At 42.6% G+C, this 25566-nt stretch overlaps 2 protein-coding genes across 3 annotated transcripts in view; both read left to right on the plus strand.

Annotated features, from left to right (window-relative positions):
• Nucleotides 1-7675, plus strand: part of LOC138945521 (ATP-binding cassette sub-family C member 5-like) — a 109543-nt gene extending 101868 nt beyond the window's left edge. Inside the window, exons 23-30 of the mRNA XM_070316956.1 lie at nucleotides 211-493; nucleotides 1127-1313; nucleotides 2175-2264; nucleotides 3871-4060; nucleotides 5464-5702; nucleotides 6204-6317; nucleotides 6780-6944; nucleotides 7282-7675. Coding sequence (XP_070173057.1) covers nucleotides 211-493; nucleotides 1127-1313; nucleotides 2175-2264; nucleotides 3871-4060; nucleotides 5464-5702; nucleotides 6204-6317; nucleotides 6780-6944; nucleotides 7282-7377 — 1364 coding nt within the window. The 3' untranslated portion in view covers nucleotides 7378-7675. The remainder of the gene's footprint in view (nucleotides 1-210; nucleotides 494-1126; nucleotides 1314-2174; nucleotides 2265-3870; nucleotides 4061-5463; nucleotides 5703-6203; nucleotides 6318-6779; nucleotides 6945-7281) is intronic.
• Nucleotides 7676-15334: 7659 nt separating this feature from the next.
• LOC138945523 (uncharacterized) lies at nucleotides 15335-25506 on the plus strand. 2 transcript variants are annotated; one of them, XM_070316958.1, is made up of 5 exons: nucleotides 15335-15381; nucleotides 15896-16122; nucleotides 17868-18047; nucleotides 20016-20201; nucleotides 21263-25506. In XM_070316958.1, the coding sequence occupies exons 2-5, from the start codon at nucleotides 16053-16055 to the stop codon at nucleotides 21505-21507; spliced, it is 681 nt and encodes a 226-aa protein (XP_070173059.1). In that variant the 5' UTR covers nucleotides 15335-15381; nucleotides 15896-16052; the 3' UTR covers nucleotides 21508-25506. The 2 variants fall into 2 exon arrangements, with proteins under 2 accessions (XP_070173059.1, XP_070173060.1); XM_070316959.1 differs by having other exon boundaries at nucleotides 15338-15394.
• Nucleotides 25507-25566: the final 60 nt, after the last annotated feature.

Here is a 25566-nt window from a genome sequence, read left to right on the forward strand (position 1 = left end):
TATTTATGTATGTATTTATTCATTCATTCATTCATTCATTTATTCATTTATTCATTTATTTATATATTCATTTATTTATTTTTCATTTATTCATTTATTTATTCATTTATATATTCATTTATATATTCATTTATATATTCATTTATTTATTCATTTATATATTCATTTATTTATTTTTCATTTATTCATTTATTTATTTTCTCTTTGCAGTTGACGTCCGGCTGCCCTTGACGGCTGAAGTGTTTCTAGGCAACGTTCTGCACGTGCTTTTCTCCTTGGGCCTCATCACCTATGTCGCTCCGTGGTTTCTCATCGCCATAGTTCCCCTCTTCATCCTCTTCATCGTCATTTTCCGCATCTTCACGCAAACGGTGCGCGAGATCAAGCGTCTGGACATGGTGTCCAGGTCGCCCCTCATCAGTCACATCACCGCTAGTGTTCAGGGCATCAATACTATTCATGCATACTCCAGGTCTTCACAGTTTCTGAAAAAGTGAGTGGGAATGTTTTACATGTATTAATTTCCTTTTTGCCGATTTTAGGAGAACTAATGTACAGCAGTGTTCGTGCTTTCTAAGTTCTTTAGTTTCAGTACATGAATGAATAATTGCTTCCATGCTTCTTCTTCTTCTTCTTCTGCGTTCGTGGGCTGAAACTCCCACGTACACTCGTGTTTTTTGCACGAGTGGAATTTTACGTGTATGACCGTTTTTTACCCCGCCGTTTAGGCAGCCATACGCCGTTTTCGGGGGAAGCATGCTGGGTATTTTCGTGTTTCTATAATACACCGAACTCTGACATGGATTACAGGATCTTTTTCGTGCGTACTTGGTCTTGTGCTTGCGTGTACACACGGGGGGTGTTCGGACACCAAGGAGAGTCTGCACACAAAGTTGACTCTGAGAAATAAATCTCTCGCCGAACGTGGGGACGAACTCACGCTGACAGCGGCCAACTGGATACAAATCCAGCGCGCTACCGACTGAGCTACATCCCCGCTCCGCTTCCATGCAAAGGCACTGACATGAATTGGAAAAAGAGACTTGGATCTTTTCTGTTTGCTTCTGTCGTTTTGTCCTACTTTCTCTCTGCCAATTTAACCTGCACTTCTTTTCCCTTCTCACAGATACTGTGACCTGCTAAACTCCAACAGCGTTCCCTTCGTCATGTTCTTCATCTCCAACCGGTGGCTGGCACTGCGTCTTGACCTCATCAGCATGGCGGTCACCAGCATCACCGGTCTCATCATTGTGCTGACCAACGACACAATCACCCCCGCTATGGCCGGACTGGCCTTGTCTTCGTCTGTACAGGTCAGTACAACTTGCTGAATGATGTGATCAGTTGAACAGTGGACCGTACCCTTTAAATACCCTCCAAACACACACGCACACACACACGCATTGAACAGTGGACCGTACCCTTTAAATACCCTCCAAACACACACTTACACACACACACACACACGCACACACACATGCACACACACTTGCACACGCACGCACACACACACACCCATACACACACACACGCACGCACACTGACACACACACATACACAAACATAAATATAAATAAATATGTTAAATTAAGGGATGAATTTAAAGAAGATGCTTCACATATCAATATGAAATATGCTAACAAAAATCCAAGTAACTTATTCTTAGAAGACGAAGTTCAAGTTCGTCTTGGCAAATTTGTTACGGATTGTTTTAGCATTGTATCATGCATTATTTGTTGTTTGTTGTGTCAATAACTTTACTGGTTCATGACAATAAACATTATTTTATTCTATCCTATATTCTATTCTATTCACACACACCACACACACCACACACACACACACACACACATGCACACACACACACACACACACACATGCATGCACGCACGCACGCACGCACACACACACACACACACACACACACACACACACACACACACACACACACACACACACACACATCTTCTATCAACGTGATAGGGAAATAGTAAAATAAAACAACAAGAACACAACATCTATGTTCAAGCATACAATGTGGGTGCTATGATTTACAGTGACTACCGCATACTAGAGTTTAATTATAATTCTTCTGACATCTGTATCACTGCATTGTGCTCTGGGTTTTTTGAAAGATGCAAGAAACATTTTTCTATGTAGTTTTTTTTCTCCAGATGACAGGCCTTTTCCAGTTCACTGTACGCTTGGCCATAGAAACAGAAGCCAGGTTTACATCAGTACAGAGAATATTCGACTACTCCAAGGTAAGTTTGTGTTGAAGCTTGATCTGTGTTCTTATTTTTGTAAGTCTATGCATTCAACCATGTGTGGGGGGGGGGGGTATGCATGAGTGCATACACATGTGTGTTGGGGGGGGGGGGGGGTATGCATGTGTGCCTGTATGCTTGCCTGTATGCGTGCATTAATTTGTGTGTGTTAATTGTGTGTGTGTGTGTGTGTGTTGAGAGTCTTAAATGCAATGCTGCCCCCATGGAGGGAGAGGAGAGCATAATGAATTTACTGAGTGTCTAATTTGGCCAATCAAGTTCAGAAGAAACGCTTTGCATTTTATCCATGGTTGTTCGATTGTTTCAGTGCCCAGTAGATGCTTTTAAATTAAGAACAATGTACGTTCTTCCAGAAATGGCAGCAATGTTACTGTAGTCAGACCTGGGCAGAGGCATGTTCACAGTGTTGCGACGTTGAGCTGGATTTTCTGTTTCATTTTTTTGTAGGCCTGACTTTATACCAAGCTGTTTCTGGGTAATAAATTAAACCCACACATCAGAACAATCTCTTGGTGTTAGGTGCTGAATGAAGAGTGACAAGGCACTGGGTATGAAAAACTGGTGTTACACATCAATGATGTGGTACTGTTGCTGCGAAGGGGTATAATGCTTGTTTTGTTAATAACATGGTGCAGTGGAAGCCCCCTTTTGAGACCCTCCACCCTACCCCACTTTTTTTTTTGGTCTTTAATGTGGGGTTTCACGGTGTGTTCAAATCACAGGAGCTTGTATCCAACCGCCGGTCGATCATTATTTACTCCTGCATGCTTATTATTTACTGCTGCATGCTTACCCTTACTACTACTATTTAGTGAGTAGTAGTAGTAAGGAGACTGTAGGGATTAAGGAGTAAATAATGATCGACCGGCTATTGGATACAAGCTCCTGTGGTTCAAATTGTAAGTACAGTGGAACGTCCCTTTTAAGACACCCCAATTTTAGACTTCCTCCCTTGTAAGGCCTTGTTTTCTCAGACTTTCTCTTCATAACCACTGTATATTTACCCCCATTCTAAGAACCCCTTAAGTTTTATATATATATGAAGTCTTATATCGCGCGCGTATCTCCAGACTCGGACTCAAGGCGCAGGGATCTATTTATGCCGTGTGAGATGGAATTTTTTACACAATACATCACGCATTCACATCGACCAGCAGATCGCAGCCATTTCGGCGCATATCCTACTTTTCACGGCCTATTATTCCAAGTCACACGGGTATTTTGGTGGACATTTTTTATCTATGCCTATACAATTTTGCCAGGAAAGACCCTTTTGTCAATCATGGGATCTTTAACGTGCACACCCCAATGTAGTGTACACGAAGGGACCTCGGTTTTTCGTCTCATCCGAAAGACTAGCACTTGAACCCACCACCTAGGTTAGGAAAGGGGGGAGAAAATTGCTAACGCCCTGACCCAGGGTCGAACTCGCAACCTCTCGCTTCCGAGCGCAAGTGCGTTACCACTCGGCCACCCAGTCCTTAAAGTTTTAAAGACCTGATTTTCTCAAATCTTTGGATGTCTTATGGGTGGGGTTCCACTGTGGTTGACTCTGATGTGTTCATTGCTGGTATGTCTTCAGACAGTAGAACCAGAGGCAGCAAGCATCATCCCAGACAAGCGGCCCAGCAACGGTTGGCCAAAGAAGGGCGCCATCACTTTCAACAAGGTTCAGATGCGCTATCGGGAATCCTTGCCCTTGACCCTCAAGGGCGTGTCCTTCAAGGTCAACCCAAAGGAGAAGATTGGCATTGTGGGAAGGACTGGTTCTGGTGAGTTTAATCCTTCATCACCTTTGAGTTATTGTGCGTGAAAGAGTTTTTGGAAAAGAGGAATAAAGCAGCTACATTTTCAACTTGAAAAGCTTGGGAATTTTATTGTAAAGGGAAGAGTGGTGATAGGGTATATATTCATATGTCTTAATCTCTCTGTACACCCATGGCTGTAATGTTGTTCATGCTTGACTGCAATCGACTTAAGATTGGCGAGAGTTCTTGACGAAAGTCAAGTTTAAATGACAATAGACACCAAAAATTCTTCCATTTTCAACTGAGCAGTGCCATTTTGAGATCTGAGAAAGGGAAGAAAGTGATATAAATGAATACCACATGTGCAACAAGGAGAATGCAGTGACAAATATGTGGAACCAATCTCCTGCCACCTGAGAGAATAAAGCTTTTTGTTTGGTTTTTTGTTTGCTTAACGCCCAGCCGACCACGAAGGGCCATATCACGGCGGTGCTGCTTTGACATATAACGTGCGCCACACACAAGACAGAAGTCGCAGCACAGGCTTCATGTCTCACCCAGTCACATTATTCTGACACCGGACCAACCAGTCCTAGCACTAACCCCATAATGCCAGACGCCAGGCAGAGCAGCCACTAGATTGCCAATTTTAAAGTCTGAGGTATGACCCGGCCGGGGTTCGAACCCACGACCTCCCGATCACGGGGCGGACGCCTTACCACTAGGCCAACCGTGCCGGTCAATACCACATGTGCAACGAGGAGAATGCAGTGACAAATATGTGGAACCAATCTCCTGGCACCTGAGAGAATAAAGCTATAAATCGGTATGACATATATGCAACAAGGACTGGGTGGCCGAGTGGTAACGCACTTGCGCTCGGAAGCGAGAGACGAGTTCGACCCTGGGTCAGGGCGTTAGCAATTTTCTCCCCCCTTTCCTAACCTAGGTGGTGGGTTCAAGTGCTAGTCTTTCAGATGAGACGAAAAACCAGGTCCCTTTGTGTACACTACGTTGGGGTGTGCACGTTAAAGATCCCACGATTGACAAAAGGGTCTTTCCTGGCAAAATTGTATAGGCATAGATAAAAAAAAATGTCCACCAAAATACCCGTGTGACTTGGAATAATAGGCCGTGAAAAGTAGGATATGCGCCGAAATGGCTGCGATCTGCTGGCCGATGTGAATGCGTGATGTATTGTGTAAATAGATCCCTGCGCCTTGAGTCCGAGTCTGGAGATACGCGCGCGATATAAGACTTCATATAATATGCAACAAGAGTAAGTGAGAGCATTTATGTTATTCTCTCAAGTGCCAGAAGATTACATGGTTTCGCATATAAATCTCACTTACTCTTGTTGCACATTTCATTTGCATGTAAGAGCTCTTACTGAAACCTTGTATAACTTTTCTGTTTCATTGTTTCAGGCAAGTCGACTCTAGGCGTGGTGCTCTTCCGTCTTGTGGAACTGTCAGGTGGAAGCATCAAGATTGATGACCTTGACATTGGCATGATAGGTCTTGAAGACCTTCGCTCCAAGTTGTCGATAATCCCCCAGGACCCTGTGCTGTTTGTGGGTACGGTGCGATACAACCTTGACCCTTTCAACCAGCACGCAGACGAGGAATTATGGACAGCACTTGGAAAGTGCCACATAAAAGACGCTGTGAGTTTCTTGAGTAATGATTCTGATAGGGTTAAAATTGGCTGGGTTGCTGCTGTGTCTGTGTTGGTTGTTTGTTAGGTTGGTTAAATTTGTTACGGTTTTCATGTTGTTGACTGTCTCATTTTTCTTTCCTTTGTGTGTGTGTGTGTGGGGGGGGGGGGGTTGTTTAGTGTGTTTATATTTAACTGTGGGTGTAGTGGGGGGGGGGGGGCTTGCTGGCGTTTGTGTGTATGTTAGTCTCTCTCTCTCTTTCTCTCTCTCTCTCTCTCCCTCTCTCTCCCTCTCTCTCTCTCTCTCTCTCTCTCTCTCTCTCTCTCTCTCTCTTTCTCTCTCTCTCTCTCTCTCTCTCTCTCTCTCTCTCTCTCTCTCTCTCTCTCTCTCTCTCTCTCTCTATTCCTAAACCTTTCCATTTCAGTAATATAGCGATACAATTCTGATTCTGAAGCCAATTTCCAACAAATCAGCCAGGAAGCTTCTGTAACTTCTCTTTTCTTTCCCCAGATAGCAGCTCTGGATCAGAAGCTGGATGCACCGGTCGTGGAGAACGGAGAAAACTTCTCCGTGGGAGAGCGACAGTTACTGTGTATGGCTAGGGCGCTTCTCCGACACAGCAAGGTATAACATGCTACATGCTGAGTTATCAGAAGTGTGTATGTGTGAGGGGGGGTGTCTGTGTGTGTGTGTGCATGCGTTTGTGTTTGTGTGCGTGTGCATGCATGCATGCGTGTTTGTGTGTGTGTGTGTGTGTGCATGCATGCATGTTTGTGTTTGTGTGTGTGTGTATGTGCGCGTGTGTGTGTGTGTGTGTGTGTGTGTGTGTGAAAGAGTGCACAATACATGGTTTTAATAATTAATATCACAGTGAGTTGTTAAACCCGGAAATGTACATATAATGCGTACATATTAAGGTGTGCAAATGCATGAAAGGCATTTTAAAGCAGGCTTAAAATGGTATCGACAGCCGTTTGATATACGTTCGATGGTAGACTGAATCCAACTACAAACTGACCAGGTTTCTTCCACCTGCTAAAGTCTGGTCGAAAGACATTTTGAATCACTTTCTGTTACCATGTTCAGATTTTGATGTTGGACGAGGCGACGGCAGCCATCGACACTGAGACAGATGCCCTTGTCCAGGCGACCTTGAGGGAAGCCTTCGTGGATTGCACTATGCTAATTATAGCCCATCGTCTCAACACGGTCTTGTCCTGTGATAAAATTCTGGTCATGGATGACGGAAAAGTGAGAATTTATTTATTTGATATCTCTCTTGCTTAATTTTTCTCTCTCTCTCTCTCTCTCTCTACAGGATATTTAGTCTTGCTTTCTAAGACTTTTGACTTTCACTACAAGACGTACATCTTACATAGTGCTTCTTGATGAAGGTCTCTCCTCTGTCAGCAAAGTCTCGTTATGCTCTCAGGTTAGCGTTTCTGCACCTACTGGGTGTTTTATGGGATGGGGGCGCTAATTTTCACTTCCAACTTTAGATTGGCATAGATGTACGTGCTTCACTTGAGATGTAGTGTTTTGTTTCCATGTGTTTTCTTTACATTTTTCCCTTTTTTTCACTACCCAGGTGGCCGAATTTGATCGTCCTTCGGTCCTGATGTCCAAGCCTGAATCCCCATTCCGAACAATGCTGGAAGCCAGTGAGGGTAGCGGACTTGCGTAGACTGGACTTCTCAACAAGCACAATTCAGACGTGACTATAAGGAGCAAACAAGAAGAAGAAGACACATGACTGTGCTAGTGAAGTTTTCAAGAGTGAACTGTTTCAGAGACTACCATGATACCACAGTATGATCCTGCAGGAGAAAATTCATTGGAGCAATTTTGTTGGAGACGAATTCCACAAGCGCCTTCCATAAGCAAGCAAAAAGTTTATTAAAGGAGGAATGTTTTGAGGAATGCATGCGTGTGACCTTGCAAGGCCGGACTTTTGAAAGTGAAGCCCTCCCAGCTCTCCCAGCCCCCCCCCCCCCCCCCCCCCTCCTTTTTTTTTAGTTTAATGCCCTCAGGGATTGATTCTATTGGGATAGAATATTGCATTGGCCACTTCATGCTCATGGAAGTGCTTCAATATCTGAACTTGATAAAAAAAAAAGCATTTACAGTAATAAACTTCTATACACATTTTTGAAGTATAATTAGCATTGATGTGGGGCTGGGTAGCTCAGTGGGTAGAGCACTTAATATGGACTTGTGATCCTAAGGTCACGGGTTCCAATCCAGACAGCGACGGACACGGGTCATCTTTCTGTGCAGACTCTGAGACGTATTCATGTCCCACCCCCGTGTCACCACAGTGGCACGTGAAAGACCTCGATCATACTGCCATAAGTGCAGGTGGCTGATTACACCTAAACACGCATACACCTGGGTAGCGCGACTCTTGTTGCTGCTAGCTTTCCACTGGGAGGAAGCGACCCGAATTTCCCAGCAGTGGGATAATAGAGTTAATGAAACGAAATGTCATGTTAAGTGACATTCACAAGTTGAGATGTCAAGACCCGGTTGTCCCCCCGCGGGTTAGGGGGAAGAATTTACCCGATGCTCCCCAGCATGTCGTAAGAGGCGACTAACGGATTCTGTTTCTCCTTTTACCCTTGTTCAGTGTTTCTTGTATAGAATATAGTCAATGTTTGTACAGATTTTAGTCAAGCAGTATGTAAGAAATGTTAAGTCCTTTGTACTGGAAACTTGCATTCTCCCAGTAAGGTCATATATTGTACTACGTTGCAAGCCCCTGGAGCAATTTTTTTATTAGTGCTTTTGTGAACAAGAAACAATTAACAAGTGGCTCTATCCCATCTCCCCCCTTTCCCCGTCGCGATATAACCTTGAACGGTTGAAAACGACGTTAAACACCAAATGAATAAAGAAAGAAAGGTTGTATTTAATTCCTTCTTTCTGGGTGTAAATGTCTTAATTCTGGAACGCGTATGTCTTAAACATTAAATTCACACAATGTTATGGGAGTACAGATTGAAATGTCCTAGTGACATTGTCACACATAAAATTCCCTGATCATTGAATGGAGGCATGCATGGGTATTGTTTGTTCTTTCATGGGCTGAAACTCCCACGGCTTTTACGTGTATGACCGATTTTACCCCGCCATTTAGGCAGCCATACGCCGCTTTCGGAGGAAGCATGCTGGGTATTTTCGTGTTTCTATAACCCACCGAACTCTGACATGGATTACAGGATCTTTTTCGTGCGCACTTGGTCTTGTGCTTGCGTGTACACACGGGGGGTGTTCGGACACCAAGGAGAGTCTGCACACAAAGTTGACTCTGAGAAATAAATCTCTCGCCGAACGTGGGGACGAACTCACGCTGACAGCGGCCAACTGGATACAAATCCAGCGCGCTACCGACTGAGCTACATCCCCGCCCCATGCATGGGTATGTCTGAATAAGGATGGAGATTGAGGACTCAGTGTGCATGTTTGTGTGTCATGTGTGTGTGTGTTGTGCGTGTGTTTCTGTGTGTGAGTGTGTCCATGCATGCATGTTTGCGCATGCACATTTGTGCTCATGAGTACATATGTGATGAATAAAAGATCAGTCAAATCACAAGGCTTAACCCCTTATTGTGTTTTACTTTTTTGATATGTTACGGGACACATCTCAAACCATAGCATTTAAACCAGCTGACTGCATTAGATCATCCTGTTTCTCGAGTGCAATTTATTTAGATATCGAACTTTTGCATGCATCATTTAACAGTTGTTTCATGTGGATATCGGAATATTATATCCCTCCCTGCATGTGTACATGTTTCAGTTAAAAGTGTGGGTTTTTTAAACACAAAAACCTGAAAATTAAGTTACCATTGAAAACTAGCCACAAATATGTCTAATGACTCGGGTTATTCAAAGGCAGTATTTTGTTTTTGCTAACATTCTATGTTGTGTACATATATAAAGCTTTAATAGTTGAAAAGTTTTCTCGAATGTGATATGGGCATCTTTGACCTTTTAATGGTGCTGGTTCATTTGTAAGGCTAAATATTAGAACAGTCTCTGTGAGGATCTTCATGTATATAGTTTGTGTTTGCAGATTCTGAGGAATTGGAAATGCAACTAAAGCTCCATCAATAGCTACGATTCTATGTGGCAATTAAACATATGGGAGACTGACGTTCTCTCCATACGTTGTTTTTGACTTTTTGTTTATTTCCTACAAAAATAGGAGGTTTATTCAATGTAACTGAAATGTTTGTATCCGTGTTGTTAGGAAATTCAAGCTTTAAAAAAAAAAGGTTTTATTCTTTAAGTTTTACCTGTAATTGTTTTATTGTTTTAGAAAGAAGGAATATTTTTGTCATTTTCTACGAAGAACTGTTTTGTGGGTAACGTCATTGGTTCTTTTTTCTGTTGTCCAAAGCGACAAGATGAACTTGCATAGTACACCTTCTGTCTCCATAAAACACTTACCAAAAACCATGCAGCCATCAAAGTGTTGGTATGTGAGTGATAGACCAAACAGGCAATGTTATTGAGTCAAACTTTTACATGTGACATTGTACACATGGACAATTAGGAGCATTTGAGGAGACACAGCCCTCGCTAGTAACTGGCCTACAATGTCACATGGAAAAGTTTGCCTCACTAAAAGCAAGAGCCCCCCGCGAGTTAGGGGGAAGAATTTACCCCTCCCTGGTCCCCCCGCGGGTTAGGGGGAAGAATTTACCCCTCCCTGGTCCCCCCGCGGGTTAGGGGGAAGGATTTACCCCTCCCTGGTCCCCCCGCGGGTTAGGGGGAAGAATTTACCCGATGCTCCCCAGCATGTCGTAAGAGGCGACTAACGGATTCTGTTTCTCTTTTTACCCTTGTTAAGTGTTTCTTGTATAGAATATAGTCAATTTTTGTAAAGATTTTAGTCAAGCAGTATGTAAGAAATGTTAAGTCCTTTGTACTGGAAACTTGCATTCTCCCAGTAAGGTAATACATTGTACTACGTTGCAAGCCCCTGGAGCAAATTTTTGATTAGTGCTTTTGTGAAAAAGAAACAATTGACAAGTGGCTCTATCCCATCTCCCCCCTTTTCCCGTCGCGATATAACCTTCGTGGTTGAAAACGACGTTCAACACCAAATAAAGAAAGAAAGACATAGACAATTAGGAGCATTTGAGGAGACACAGCCCTCGCTAGTAACTGGCCTACAATGTCACATGGAAAAGTTTGCCTCACTAAAGGCAAGAGTATTTTCTCTGGAGAAAATGAGGTTTTAAAAGCGCCTTGGGTTCCAGCGTACAAGAAAACTGTCTCTACATGATCATTTCCATTTTTGTGACTGTTACTACACACCTTCAATTTTCTTCCATAGTTTGGACATCTTTGTTTTTGTGTGTATAACGGCGCTTCCATTCAGAATCAGTTTGATTTCTTCATGTTTAAATACATGTAATGTGATATTATACTTGATTTTGTTTATGTATTTGATACATAATGACATCTTTGTTTTTGTGTGTATAACGCTTCCATTCAGAATCAGTTTGATTTCTTCAGGTTTAAATAATGTGATATTATACTTGATTTTGTTTATGTATTTGATTCATAATGAATTCATTTTGGGTGTACAGTTTTAGATATTCGTTCACTGTTGTTTTGATACACACTGTTGGGTTTTACTTGAGTACTGACAGTTTTATAAATGACATTTTGAACTGTTTGAAAAAAAAATTCCTTTTAATTTTTTTTTTCTGGTTTTTTTTTCTGTTTTTGAAATGTGCAACTTTTGTTCAACTTACCTAATTACTCCCATGACCTTTGATGCGATTGTTTTAATGCATTATACCCTCACGATTTAAGTCATGAAATTACAAGTTCTTTTGAAATTGTGAACAAGGAGGGAGAGAGAGAAAGGAAGTAGGAGTCATTTTGCTGTGTGTGCGTGTGTGTGTGTGTGTGTGTGTGTGTGTATGGGTATATAGGCATGCACATTTAGCACAGGTGTGTCTGTGAGTCTGTACTGTGTGATTGAAGATTTACCTGTAATACTTCTGTATCATCTCAAATTTGCAGACCTGTTTACCCATACGATTTTGCCGTATTTTGTACGCAAAGTTGCCAAGGATACGACCAATACGTTTGGAGAGAAAAAAATACGACAATCATAAAAAAATCAAGTTTGATCGTGATCACAAAATGGAAGAAGAAGAAATCGAAAGTAGGTTGCCAAACCTGTTCTCGCGATAGCCCAGTGGATAAAATCCAGCTTTGACGATTGGTCAATGTAATCACGTGAGACAGGATATTACGAGATTTTATCTGCCGCTATTGTTGTCGTCTGTTTTTGGAGACCTAGCTGTGACATATATGTGGACACAAACGTGTGTTCAGTCGGTTATCATGTTAACCAGGTAAGGAATACCATTTTGCACTGGTACATACACCTCGGAAATGAAAATGTTATTGCTGCCCTTGAAGCAATAGCTCGTGAATGTTTCTTGTGAGTTGCAAAATATGCTCAATATTTTGAAAATACACTGAATCTCGGTGAAAAGTACACCAAAGTCAAAGTGTGGGTAAACAGGTCTGAATTTGCAATATGTTGACTGTCGTTTACATGGCACCCTGACACTATGATAACGCTGCTGTCTTGTGTTTTATTGAGTGGGTGTATCCCTGTTACCAGTGTGTGTGTGTGTTCATCATTTATGACAGTATGAAAGTTCGAATCAGGAATCCCGATTTTGAAAATTATGTCCAAATAAGTTTCCATTTACAATATTGGGTATATCCATTTTCATGTAGATGAGGATCGAGTGCTGAAACTCTTCAAGATGTGTTTGTTTATTGTAATTTCTTTTCTTTTCTTTTATTACTTTTGGGGCATTTCCTTTCATGTAGTGTACTTTAATCTAAATAAATGTGAAAAATGATCACTAGGATGCTGTAATTTTGTCTTGGGGCTTTCATCCTCTTGACCCCCACAGGGAGGGTGGAAGGGGGGGGGGTGTGGCTTCTCCTTGACCCCGCCTCGGGAATTCACCGAGATTTTTTACCTCCCCTGATTTTATTTCCTAAACTTTCTTCCCTGAGCTGAATGTGTGCTGTTTTTGTTTCTCATGATTACTTGTGTTGTGAGTAAGGTTGGAAATATCTGCATATGAAAGAAGAAATGTTTGGAATTTATCCTGCTGTTAATCAAACACTTCACCTCCTTTTGCAATATTTTATACACTGCACAGTCACTGTACTGAAGCATACCGGCACGGTTGGCCTAGTGGTAAGGCGTCCGCCCCGTGATCGGGAGGTCGTGGGTTCGAACCCCGGCCGGGTCATACCTAAGACTTTAAAAGTGGCAATCTAGTGGCTGCTCCGCCTGGCGTCTGGCATTATGGGGTTAGTGCTAGGACTGGTTGGTCCGGTGTCAGAATAATATGACTGGGTGAGACATGAAGCCTGTGCTGCGACTTCTGTCTTGTGTGTGGCGCACGTTATATGTCAAAGCAGCACCGCCCTGATATGGCCCTTCGTGGTCGGCTGGGCGTTAAGCAAACAAACAAAAACAAAAACAAAAATGTACTGAAGCATAGTCTTTGGTCATGATAAGAGTTAAAGGCACACCCCTTCCCGTGTAAACAGTTCAGCTGACAGTCACAGAACTGGCCAGGCTTTTACATGGGGTAAGACCCCCCTCCCCCCCTCCACTTGGTCACATTTATTTTATTTATTTATTTACGAGGATTTATTTTGCGCACGTATCATTTCATTTCATTTTCATTACTTTATTGTCCCATCGCTGGGAAATTCGGGTCGCTTCCTCCCAGTGGAAAGCTAGCAGCAACGGAGTCGCGCTACCCAGGTGTCTGCGTGTTTAGGTGTATTCAGCCACCTGCACTTGTGGCAGAATGACCAAGGTCTTTTACGTGCCATTGTGATGACACGGGGGTGGGACCTGGCTTCCGTCTCTGGGTCTGCACATAAAGTTGACCCGTGTCCGTCCCGGCCCGAATTCGAACCTGCGACCTTCCGATCACAAGTCCAGTGCTCTACCAACTGAGCTACCGTGCCCCCAGCCACACAAGGCGACTCAAGGCGCACATGTTACCCATTAATGCCGTGTGAGATGGAATTTTTTACACATGCCAAAATTCAAGATCCTTAGACTCGACAGTACTCTGTTAGACGGGCGCTGTGGTGGGGTGGTAAGATGTCGGCCTCTTAATCGGAAGGTCGAGGGTTCGAATCCCGGCTGCGGCCGCCTGGTGGGTTAAGTGTGTAGATTTTTACGATCTCCCAGGTCAACTTATGTGCATACGTGCTAGTGGCTTATCCCCCTTCGTGTGTACACGCAAGCACAAGACCAAGTGCGCCCGGAAAAGATCCTGTAATCCATGTCAGAGTTCGGTGGGTTACAGAAACACGAAAATACCCAGCATGCTTCCTCCGAAAGCGGCGTACGGCTGCCTTAATGGCGGGGTAAAAACGGTCATACACGTAAAAATTCCACTCGTGTAAAAACACGAGTGTACGGGGGAGTTTCAGCCCACGAACGCAGAAGAAGAATAAGTACTCTGTTCACACTGGGAATTTTTTATGAATTGATTTAATTTAAGAAATTCATTCATTAAAAAATTCCAACTCCCCACAGCTAGCAGTCAGGGTGTTGATTTTGGGCATGTGACCAAGTGGAGGGATGGCCAGATCTGTGATAACGAGCCAAACTGTTTACATGAGAATTAATGTGCCTTTATGTGTATCTGTCAATCTAAATGAATGAAAGTACAGATCATCCTTTGATTATTTATTGACTTCTTCTTCTTCTTCTTCTGCGTTCGTGGGCTGAAACTCCCACGTACACTCATGTTTTTTGCACGAGTGGAATTTTACGTGTATGACCGTTTTTTACCCCGCCATTTAGGCAGCCATACGCCGTTTTCGGAGGAAGCATGCTGGGTATTTTTGTGTTTCTATAACCCACCGAACTCTGACATGGATTACAGGATCTTTTTCGTGCGCACTTAGTCTTGTGCTTGTGTGTACACACGGGGGTGTTCGGACACCGAGAAGAGTCTGCACACAAAGTTGACTCTGAGAAATAAATCTCTCGCCGAACGTGGGGACGAACTCACGCTGACAGCGGCCAACTGGATACAAATCCAGCGCGCTACCGACTGAGCTACATCCTAGCCATTTATTGACTGATTTGATTGATTGAAGTGAATGATTGATTGACTGGGCGATTGTTTGATTGTGATTTAATGATCATGTGCAATGTATGTATTGAACTGATTTTGTCAATCATGAAGTAATAATAAAACTGGTATACATTGAGACAAAATGTGTTTTTATTTCTATAGTGCCAGTTGAGAACACAGACATGCACATAACACCCACACACACATGAGTGCATGTGTAGGTGCTAAAGCTAGGATTCAAAAACCTGATTTCAGCACATGTTTTGTTTGTATGAAACCAGGGTGTGTTGTGTGTGTGTATCTGTGTGTGTGTGTGTGTGTGTGGCCATAAGGCACAAATTTCACATGCCAAGCACTTTCAGTGGTATGCTGTGCCCGGCAGTTAATAGCTCAAATGTTGAACCCAACAACAAATTGCTACTTTCGTTATTGGTCACCTCAAAGGAACCGGAAGTAACTTATCCAACCTTGACCTTTGATGCTAGGATCAACAAACATGGCTGACTGAGAGAATCCTGAGGCAGGTGAGAAGCTCAGGTGTGCTTGTGTTTCAACTTTTCGTGGAACATTCTTTATGATTTCCGTTTGATAGTTCGGCTGGCGAGACGTTTTTGATTTTGTCGGGTCGGAACAACTATTACTGAGGGTAAATTAGAATGTTCTTCAGCTGAATCGTTTTTCCCGGAAACGAATTTGAATCCAAACTCTCTCTCTCTCTCTCTCTCTCTCTCTCTCTCTCTCCTCTCTCTCTCTCTCTCTCTCTCTCTCTCTCTCTCTCTCTCTCTCTCTCTCTCTCTCTCTCTCCTTTTTTTCTCACACACACACACACACACACACACACACACACACACACAATAACAAACACAAACATGGACGCATTACATGCACACACGCACCCAAACGCATCCACGCACACAAAGGCACGCGCACACACACACACACACACACACACACACACACACACACACACACACACACACACACACACACACACACACACATTCATTTTTGTTGTATCAACGTTTTTCTTTTCTTCAGAGAGGGAAGACATCATCAAACAGGTTTCAATCAACTTGGCAACACAAGACTGACGACCAACACACCGATCTATATTTTCTCTCAACTCGGAGAAGCCAGTGGATTTCCCAATTTTCCTAGGGTTTAAAGCAACTACAGAAGAAAGAAAATAATCAAGATGTGTTCTTTATCAACTGTTACACCAGTACTGATGACAGCGTTGCAGATCTTAATAATGGTCATTGCTGGTAAGTTTGCTTACATTAATACAGTACGCTTTTTACATTTTGTCAAGTTAATTATGACTAAATGTTTTAACGTCGACTGTGGGAATCGAGATGAGGGTGTGATGTATGTATGTGTGTATGTTTAGAGCGATTCAGAGAATCTACTGGACCGATCTTCATTACACTTTACATGAGAATTTCTAATAGTAATAGGTGTGATATCCCCATATGTTTTTTTCTTTTTTCTGATAAATGTCTTTGATGACGTCATATCCGGCTTTTTGTGAAAGTTGAGGCCGCACTGTCAGGCCCCCATTTTTCAACCAAATTGGTTGAAAGTTTGGTCAAGCAATCTTTGACGAAGTCCAGACTATGGGACTGCATTGCAGCTTGAAAGCTCAAAAGTTAGTTAATAAGTTTGCTCATTAAAGTTGTCATTCAAACAGATTTTTCGCAAACAGATTTAAAATTGATTGCATCATATTCTTCATCAAATTCTGATTCTAAAAATATATACATGTGTCATGTTTACTCTTAAAATGCGATCAAAATTAACGAAAAACAGGTTTATTAATGCTACGATCAAAATTTAAGACACCAATCCAAAATTTCTTTGTCATTTTCTCAATTCCAAAAACGTAGACAGTAAAACATGAGTCTAGCGGACCCTTGTTGTAACGGCCACCTGCTACATACGGACAGTTTATCATGGAACGAACACGATTTCAACAATAACTAACCTTTAACGGACGGACACCTGCCACTTACGGACACGGACACGATTTTTCGGACCGTAGGAAGTGTAAACACTGTCACAAACGGACACTACGTACATGAAAACGCAACTTCGAAAAGACGAAAACAATACATGGCGGCTCTTGCTCCTCGAACTATCGCGAGACGAAAAAAAAATTAAATCTCGCGCACGATAGAATCCGCGGCGACTTCCTTAGGAGTCGGGAAGACGCAAATCCTGTGTGTCGTCAAGGATAATGACCCTGTGAAGAAAGGACACCTGTCTAATAGGGACACCATTACCATACCCCAAGGGTGTCCTTTAGAGACAGGTTTTACTGTACATAGATATGTTGTGTTCAAAACAAGCTCAGAAAGTTAAAAAGAATACAGAAAAGCGTGCCTTCCTGCTTACCGCAATATGCGATTGCGCTATTCTGGCTTGTCAATTTCACTTCGTGTTGCATAGGAAAAGTGAGCGATTTTCTTGCCTTGTGGATTGAAGAGGCTGTTATGTCTGGGTGAAAAAATGGAGTGCGTTCAGTTTCATTCTGCGAGTTCCACAAATTGACTAACTGTTGTGACTTTGCCTTACGCGACTTGTTTTCTCTTAATTGGACAAATTAATTTTGTGCCTGACGGCATTAGGATCATCCTGGGAATAGACACAGTCCGGAAATAATTCTTTGGTAGTGGAAGAGCCTAGCTTTCTTTTGAAACACATACAGAAGCCGACACATGACTTTATAGGCCAAACGCTAGCGAGCGATGTGTCTGCACAAATGTGGTTGGTAATCTGTGCACTGAGGCACCGGTCACATTGACATTAAATGGTCAGCTGCGATCTGCATGAATGCGAACGAAAAGAGCAGTTGTATAATATTGAGCGTGTTTTTGTGTGTGTCTATGTGTACGTGTGAAGCATGTGTACATGTGTGCGTGTGTGTGTAGGTATGCGTGTGCACATGTGTGTGTGCAGTGTTGGCAAGTACGCACACTCTTGTATGCAGTGGATTTGTTTTATTTTCCAGATGTTGCAGCAATGCCAATGTGGAAAACTGAGTTTTATCATTTCCGGAATTGGGAAGGCAATTATATGTACCATGGAGAGTCCCACCCATGCAGTATTGCTGTCCAGTCAGTGCAAGAAGACGACTCGGGTGTTGCCTACGTTTCGTTTGTGGCGGAGAACACACACTTAGATATGAATGGTAAGATATTGTTTTTGTGATGGTTATTTTAATTTTTAAACATTAAAGCCATATGTACTCGATGACTATACACGCTAATTGCTTTACCAACAGCTGGAGACATGCTAAATTAAGTTCCCTGCAAAATATAATTGTGGTCTAGGACCCCTTCAATGTTGAGATATTTGAATTTTTATTTTGATCTAGATGGTCCTATTTATAGATTTGGCAACACATGTAACGTTGATGCAAGGGAGCTAACACCGCGGCTTTGTTGACATCCTCACTTTTTCAGAGGCTAGAACAAGCTGTAATGCATGTATTATGGTCCGCGCATGGTGACATATCGTCATTATATGGTCTTATGGTGCGTTTGACATCGATTGTGGGCAAACTACACTTTGTAAACACGGGAGTGCGTTAATATGCCTTTAAGAAACACAAACTCTTGATTGACTCTCTTTTGGTGTCGGAGCTTGTGGGACTTGTGTGTGTGAGCAGGCAGGCGTGCGTGTGAGCGTGTGTGTGTGTGTGTGTGTGTGAGCAGGCAGGTGTGTGTGTGTGTGTGTGAGCAGGCAGGTGTGTGTATGAGCATGTGTGTGTGTGTGTGTGTGTGTGTGTGAGCAGGCAGGTGTGTGTGTGTGTGTGTGTGTGTGTGTGAGCAGGCAGGTGTGTGTGTGTGTGAGCATGTGTGTGTGTGTGTGTGTGTGTGTGAGCAGGCAGGTGTGTGTGTGTGTGTGTGTGTGTGTGTGTGTGTGAGCAGGCAGGTGTGTGTGTGTGTGTGCATGTGTGTGTGTGTGTGTGTGTGTGAGCAGCCAGGTGTGTGTGTGAGCATGTGTGTGTGTGTGTGTGAGCAGCCAGGTGTGTGTGTGAGCATGTGTGTGTGTGTGTGTGTGAGCAGCCAGGTGTGTGTGTGAGCATGTGTGTGTGTGTGTGTGAGCAGGCAGGTGTGTGTGTGTGAGCATGTGTGTGTGTGTGTGTGTGAGCAGCCAGGTGTGAGCGTGTGTGTGTGTGTGTGTGTGAGCAGCCAGGTGTGAGCGTGTGTGTGTGTGTGTGTGTGTGAGCAGCCAGGTGTGAGCGTGTGTGTGTGTGTGTGAGCAGCCAGGTGTGAGCGTGTGTGAGTGTGTGTGTGTGAGCAGCCAGGTGTGAGCGTGTGTGTGTGTGTGTGTGTGTGAGCAGCCAGGTGTGTGTGTGAGCAGCCAGGTGTGAGCGTGTGTGTGTGTGTGTGAGCAGCCAGGTGTGAGCGTGTGTGTGTGTGTGTGTGAGCAGCCAGGTGTGAGCGTGTGTGTGTGTGTGTGTGTGTGTGAGCAGCCAGGTGTGTGTGTGAGCAGCCAGGTGTGAGCGTGTGTGTGTGTGTGTGTGTGTGTGAGCAGCCAGGTGTGAGCATGTGTGTGTGTGTGTGTGTGTGTGTGTGTGAGCAGCCAGGTGTGAGCGTGTGTGTGTGTGTGTGTGTGTGTGTGTGAGCAGCCAGGTGTGAGCGTGTGTGTGTGTGTGTGTGTGTGTGTGTGTGTGTGTGAGTGAGAGCAGCCAGGTGTGAGCAGGCAGGCGTGCGAGTGTGTGTTATGTGGTGGGTTTTTTGTTTTTGTTTTGTTTTTTGCTCCTTTATTTTATTTTATTTTTGGTGTGGTTTCTTTTTCTTTGCTGATGTTATATTCTAACAGCTTTGTTTACAGTGGAACCCCCCTTGGAAGACCTCCAAAAATCTGAGAAAATCAGGTCATAAAAAGGACGGGGTCTGAACATGGGGGTAAATTTACTGCAAATCTGAAAAGACAAGGTCTTAAATTGAGGGGTCTTAAATTTGGGGGTATTAAATTGGGGGTCTTAAATTGGGGGTATTAAATTGGGGGTCTTAAATTGGGGGGTATTAAATTGGGGATCTTAAATTGGGGGGTCTTAAAAGGGGGGTTCCACTGTACATGCATGTGCCTGTTGCATTTTCATGTGTTCCATCTCTTTCTGATGTCGGCTGTATCCCACGTGTTGCAGCTTTTTCCTCAGACAACATCCGCATCATGTTCCGGCAGAACGCAGTGTACAACACCAACCATCATTTCTACGATGTCTTTGAGTTTGTGGTGGAGCTGGTACCTCAGGGCAGAGTGCAGGTGCTGATAGGGAACATCACCAGGCCTGCATCCAACTTCAGCACCATCCGACTGCAGTCTGAGAAGAGTGAGTACTGTACACCCCACAGGGCGGGCGCAGGGGCGTAGTGGATAAGACCGCCCTCCTAATCGGAAGGACGTGAGTTCAAATTCCTGCCGTGGCCACCTGGTTGGTAAAGGGAGGCGATTTTTCCGATCTCCCAGGTCAACTTATGTGCAGACTTCCTTTGTGTGTACATGCAAGCACAAGACCAAATGCGCGCGGAATAAATCTTGTAATCCATGTCAGAGTTCAGAGGGTTATAGAAACACACAAATACCCAGCATGCTTCCCCCAAAATCGGCGTCTGCTGCCTAAATGGCAGTGTAAAAACGGTCCTACATGTAAAAATCCACTCGTGCAAAAACATAAGTGAACGTGAGAGTTTTATGCCGCGCATGAAAGAAGAAGTACACCCCACAGATTGATGCCTCACAGAATTTTGGCGTAACTGACATTTTAGACAGCTCTTCAGCAGAAGGCCAATATTGATTCTTTTTATTATAAAATAGTGTGTATATTCATATCTGGTATGAATACAAAGATTGAAAAATTTTTAAATCATGTATTGTCAATCATATTTGAGAAAATATTTCTCATGGAGAATGGTTTACTTAAGTCTAAAGCACAAAAAATCAAAATCGCCAAAAATCGAGTTATGCTAAAAAATTCCACTACGACATCGATATCCTGTTCACCCCACAGATGTGTGTCTTGATTAGTCTTGCGGCCATCATCGTTTCTGAGGATGAAAGTCGTTTGTTCATTTCAATGCTTCTTATTCTCTCCAGTGCCAGGAGACTGGTTTTGCATCCCTTTAATGATAGTTGTACAGCCATTGAAAAGCATAGGCATCTGATTTTCTCCCATGCCAAACGTGCTGATGTCCTATGTCTTTTGTAGGGTACTGTTCTCTGCCCAAAGAATAGCTGCCGTACCAGGGTGACGAACACATCCTCCCAGTTCGGCATAACTCTTACTGTTGTTGTCTTTATATAAGAGCGTTTACTTCCCTTTGCTTCTTGACTCTTTTGACATTTAAGTTTTGCTTTTGGACTGCAATTAATCATTAAATTCTTACCTTTCAGGTCGTGGTTACGAAAACCACTCAGGGGCCAGCGGACTCTCTGTCGGCTTAGCCATCGGCATCTCCGTCTTTCTTTTCATCGTCTGCATCGTTGTCGGCATCCTCATCCTGCGCTGGGGGATACGGAAAGGTTATCTGCGGCACGTCGCACGATCCTACAAGAATTTCCGCAACCCTGAAGGGGCAGCATCTTTCGATAACACACAGTCTGACACCAGAGATAGTAACGTCGATGTCCACATTTAGTGCCTTGTAGTCAGTACGTTAGAAGGAGCAGAATTAGATAATACAATGTCACACGCTTTCCTTCTTTGCCACTACTAAAGCAAACGTGTGCAAGATTGTATGTTACACGCTTTAGGAGCATGGCAAGAACGGATTCAAACTCAAAATCGTCCCTCCAAAAGCCATAAAATGCACACACGACTTTTATTTCTCCTGCTGTTATCGTTAATTCTCTTTACAAATTCTTCAACGCTCAGAATACTGAAAACGGCATCCCAGACGACAGTCCTGTTTCCATACGCAAATTTAGCTTCCCTTGGAAAGTGGCTCGCTCAGGAGGCCTGTTAGTCTGACACTATAAGGACAGAGTTCTGAACATAGATGACAAAGATTCCGGAATGAACAAACATTTCGCGGATGCAGACACAGAAAGACGTCATGAAGAATGCGATGCTTCAAAAGATACAGACTGTGACGATGACTGTGACGTCATTCACATATACCGAGACGTCATTCACAGTTGTTCGGTCGGCCTTATCATATAATTTTATAGTATGGTCAATGTCCACATCTAGTGCCTTGTGGGCAGTATAGTAGAAGGAGAATGTCAGTGGAGGGGAGATTGTGGGTCAGTGATGATAAGGGGGGGGGGGGGGAATAGAATTGGAAAAGAGGGGTAATTGGTCAAACGTTGCTCACAATTTCTCTTCGTAAAAGTCCATTGCTGATGTTATACATATCACTCTCAGTTGCGAACATGTGTACACATAATATGGCAAACAAACTCAAACTGTGCATAATTTTTAGTGCAGTACATTTTACATATCATACAGGCAAATGGTGAGGAGTACAGAGATTTGCAAGAGTAATTATGCAATGGAGTACATTGTACTTTACATTTATTGGTGTAACTTTTTCAAACACATTCCTATGTATAACAACGCCTGTGTTTTCTTGTCTCATCTAACCTGTCTATACTCTACAGTGGATTGTAGGTTTAAACTAAAACTTGTCTAAGTTGTGTTGGGAGAGGCACAGAGTGATTCCGTATCTGACTAAGAAAGGGTTGGGCCTTTTTTTGCAACATTTTTCATTTGTTTTGTTTTTGAAACTTCCAAACTAAAAAAAGAAGGTATGCATAGAATTCATGTGTGTGTGTGTGTGTGTATAAAATTCCATCTCACACGGCATCATTGCAGAGCGCCTAGAACTGTACCCACGGAATATGCGCGATATAAGCCTCATATTGATTGATTGATTGATGTATATATGTCTATCTGTCTGTGTCTGTCTGTCTGTCTGTCTGTCTGTCTCTCTCTCTGTTTGACATTTCATATGAAGTAGACTCCATTTGCTGAATGTCAGGTACATTCCCTGCATTAGGGAGGAGAAGACTAATTGTTTGTTAGAATCTGTATTTGTACATGAACCATAAGAGCCGGACATTTTTTTCAGGGTGAAATTGAAGTTCATTTTCGACCTTACTCAACAAATAAACAAAGTAATGTCAATTCATTATTTATATTTTTGCGAATTTTACTCTTTGAAGCTTTGATCTGCATTTTTTACATTTATTAGTAAATGAATGTCAATTATTATCAAGTCTTTAATTGTCCTTTTTGTGTGTTTTTTCCTGTGTGTTCTTGAATTCAGATAGTGGAATGGTTTCCATGGAATTGTACTTATGCAACAGGATTGACTGTAAATCATAAGCTTTTCCTAATCATGCAGGGTGATGGGGTTGTGATAATAAATTGCTTGCAGCAATGATGCAGGTTTGGGTGCTGTACAGGTGTAAATATCAATCATAATTGTTTATCACAAGCATACATATCATATGTACACATTCCGCCCGCCTTTGTTCCGAGTAAAGGATTGGTATGCTGTTGTGTTTTGAGTCCATCCGATTGCTGTTTAAACTTTGAGATTTACATTTTTTTTTATTCAAGCGTAAATGTTTTGAATTTTTTTGTGTTGAGTGTCTAACGTCTGCTTTAGCCTTAATGGAGATTTAGATTTACCGTTGTGCTTATCTATTTGGAGTGTGCATGTGTATTTTTCCACAATTCTTTTGACAAGAATTTGTAATTAGGCCTGGGAATGATACGCCTTTCGTCGTAAATATGACGAAGTCCTTTTCTAATTGTGTAAGAAAAGAGCCTCTGTGTGCCCTTAAAAATGCTTAAAACGGAACATTTTCCCGTGAGTACGCCCAAACCACTTTTACTCATTCCCAGGCCTGTGTAATAGATTTGTACATGTCTGATGAGACTAATAGGAATCTCAAAAGAAAAACAGACTTGGATTGTTAGACAGAGTTTTACACAGTTGCATTTTACTACAAGTAGTAAATTTACTTACCATTGATCTGTACCTTCAAAATTGTTTTTCTAGCTTTCTTTTCTCCGTTGATTATTTTTTTCCTCACAATTGAATCTTTCTTGTGGTTGTTTGGGGATACATATCTCCCGAAATCCCCCCGCGGGTTAGGGGGAAGAATTTACCCGATGCTCTCCAGCATGTTGTAAGAGGCGACTAACGGATTCTGTTTCTCCTTTTACCCTTGTAAAGTGTTTCTTGTATAGAATATAGTCAATGTTTGTAAAGATTTTAGTCAAGCAGTATGTAAGAAATGTTAAGTCCTTTGTACTGGAAACTTGCATTCTCCCAGTAAGGTAATATCCCATTGTACTACGTTGCAAGCCCCTGGAGCAATTTTTTGATTAGTGCTTTTGTGAACAAGAAACAATTAACAAGTGGCTCTATCCCCCCCCCCCCCCCCCCCCCCCCCCCCTTCCCCGTCGCGATATAACCTTGAACGGTTGAAAACGACGTTAAACACCAAATAAAGAAAGATCTCCCGAAATCGGTGTATGCTGCCTGAATGGCGGGGTAAAAACCGTCATACACGTAAAAATCCGCTTGTGCAAAAACATGAGTGAACGTGGGAGTTTCAGCCCATGAAGGAAGAAGAAGGTGGTACGTATGTGTTTGTGTGCATTCTACCACCTGCAGATCTTTTTGGCTCACGTAAGTGTAGCCTATGCGATCGTAACTTTGTCTGTCTGTGCGTGCGTGCGTGTGGATGTGCGTGCGTGCGTGTGTATGTCTGTGGTAGAAACTCTAACATTTGAAGACGTCACATTACATTGACGTCCCATTATGACGTAAGAGGGTTAGACGTCACGCGAAGGAAGTACTGAAAGTCTCGGTCATTATTATTTTGAGCGGGCCGAGACTAGTTGGCAGTCGTGTCCCTGTAAGTAGGCTACATGCAGACAGACAGATCTAGATCTAGTGTCTCGCTTTCTTGCACAGTTTCACCTATGCTCTTTCTCTGTGTGTGTGTGTGTGTGTATGTGTGTGTGATGGAGTGATTGAGTTTGTGTTACTGTTTGTCGATTTCTTACGTGAGCCTTGATGGCTTCGCATCTTGTTTCTCTAAAAAATAATTTTTTCTTCGAATTCATCGTGTACCTAATTTTGTTTAGTTTAGCTCTTTGAATCTCAAGTTTACCATTATACCGATTTGCTATTGGCTCTTTTAGTTATTTATAATTAACTGCACAATTCTCTATGCTTACAAGAAAAACTTAGCTTGTTTGCTTGTTTGTTTTGTCTGTTGTTTACGAGGCTGGAGAGGGTAAGAAAGTTTGTTTGTTTGTTTGTTTAGCCTGCAGCAGTCTTAACTTTGTGAAGTTGGTTCTTGTACATCTCAATGTCAGTTCAACAAAGAAAAACACTTCAATTGATACATAGTTATGGAGTCTTTCGTGAAAGAGTGCTCTATCTTTGTTGAATAATTCTTCACATTCCTCTGAGATTTATTTAGACCATTTTGTTAAATCATGGTTGTGAATGTTTTTCTTCGGTGCATTATTGACACAGAAGAATTATGTTCAAACATTTGTGTCTAGTTCATGTGATCTTACTTCTGTACCTGTTAAAGTTCTTTGGCCATGTTTTTTGTACATGAAAAAATATTGTAAATATCTTATAATAAACACTGAATACATTTTATTTATGATGTGGGTGTGTCAGTGTGTGTGTGTGTGTGTGTGTGTGTGTGTGTGTGTGTGT

The sequence above is a fragment of the Littorina saxatilis genome, linkage group LG13 (assembly GCF_037325665.1).
Source record: "Littorina saxatilis isolate snail1 linkage group LG13, US_GU_Lsax_2.0, whole genome shotgun sequence".
In the NCBI taxonomy this organism is placed as follows: domain Eukaryota; kingdom Metazoa; phylum Mollusca; class Gastropoda; order Littorinimorpha; family Littorinidae; genus Littorina; species Littorina saxatilis.

Coding starts and splice junctions, on each gene's coding strand:
- LOC138945523 (XM_070316958.1), top strand. CDS start 16,053: ATGTGTTCTTTATCAACTGTTACACCAGTACTGATGACAGCGTTGCAG. Junction 16,123..17,867: donor CTTAATAATGGTCATTGCTG/GTAAGTTTGCTT, acceptor TTTATTTTCCAG/ATGTTGCAGCAATGCCAATG. Junction 20,202..21,262: donor CCGACTGCAGTCTGAGAAGA/GTGAGTACTGTA, acceptor CTTACCTTTCAG/GTCGTGGTTACGAAAACCAC.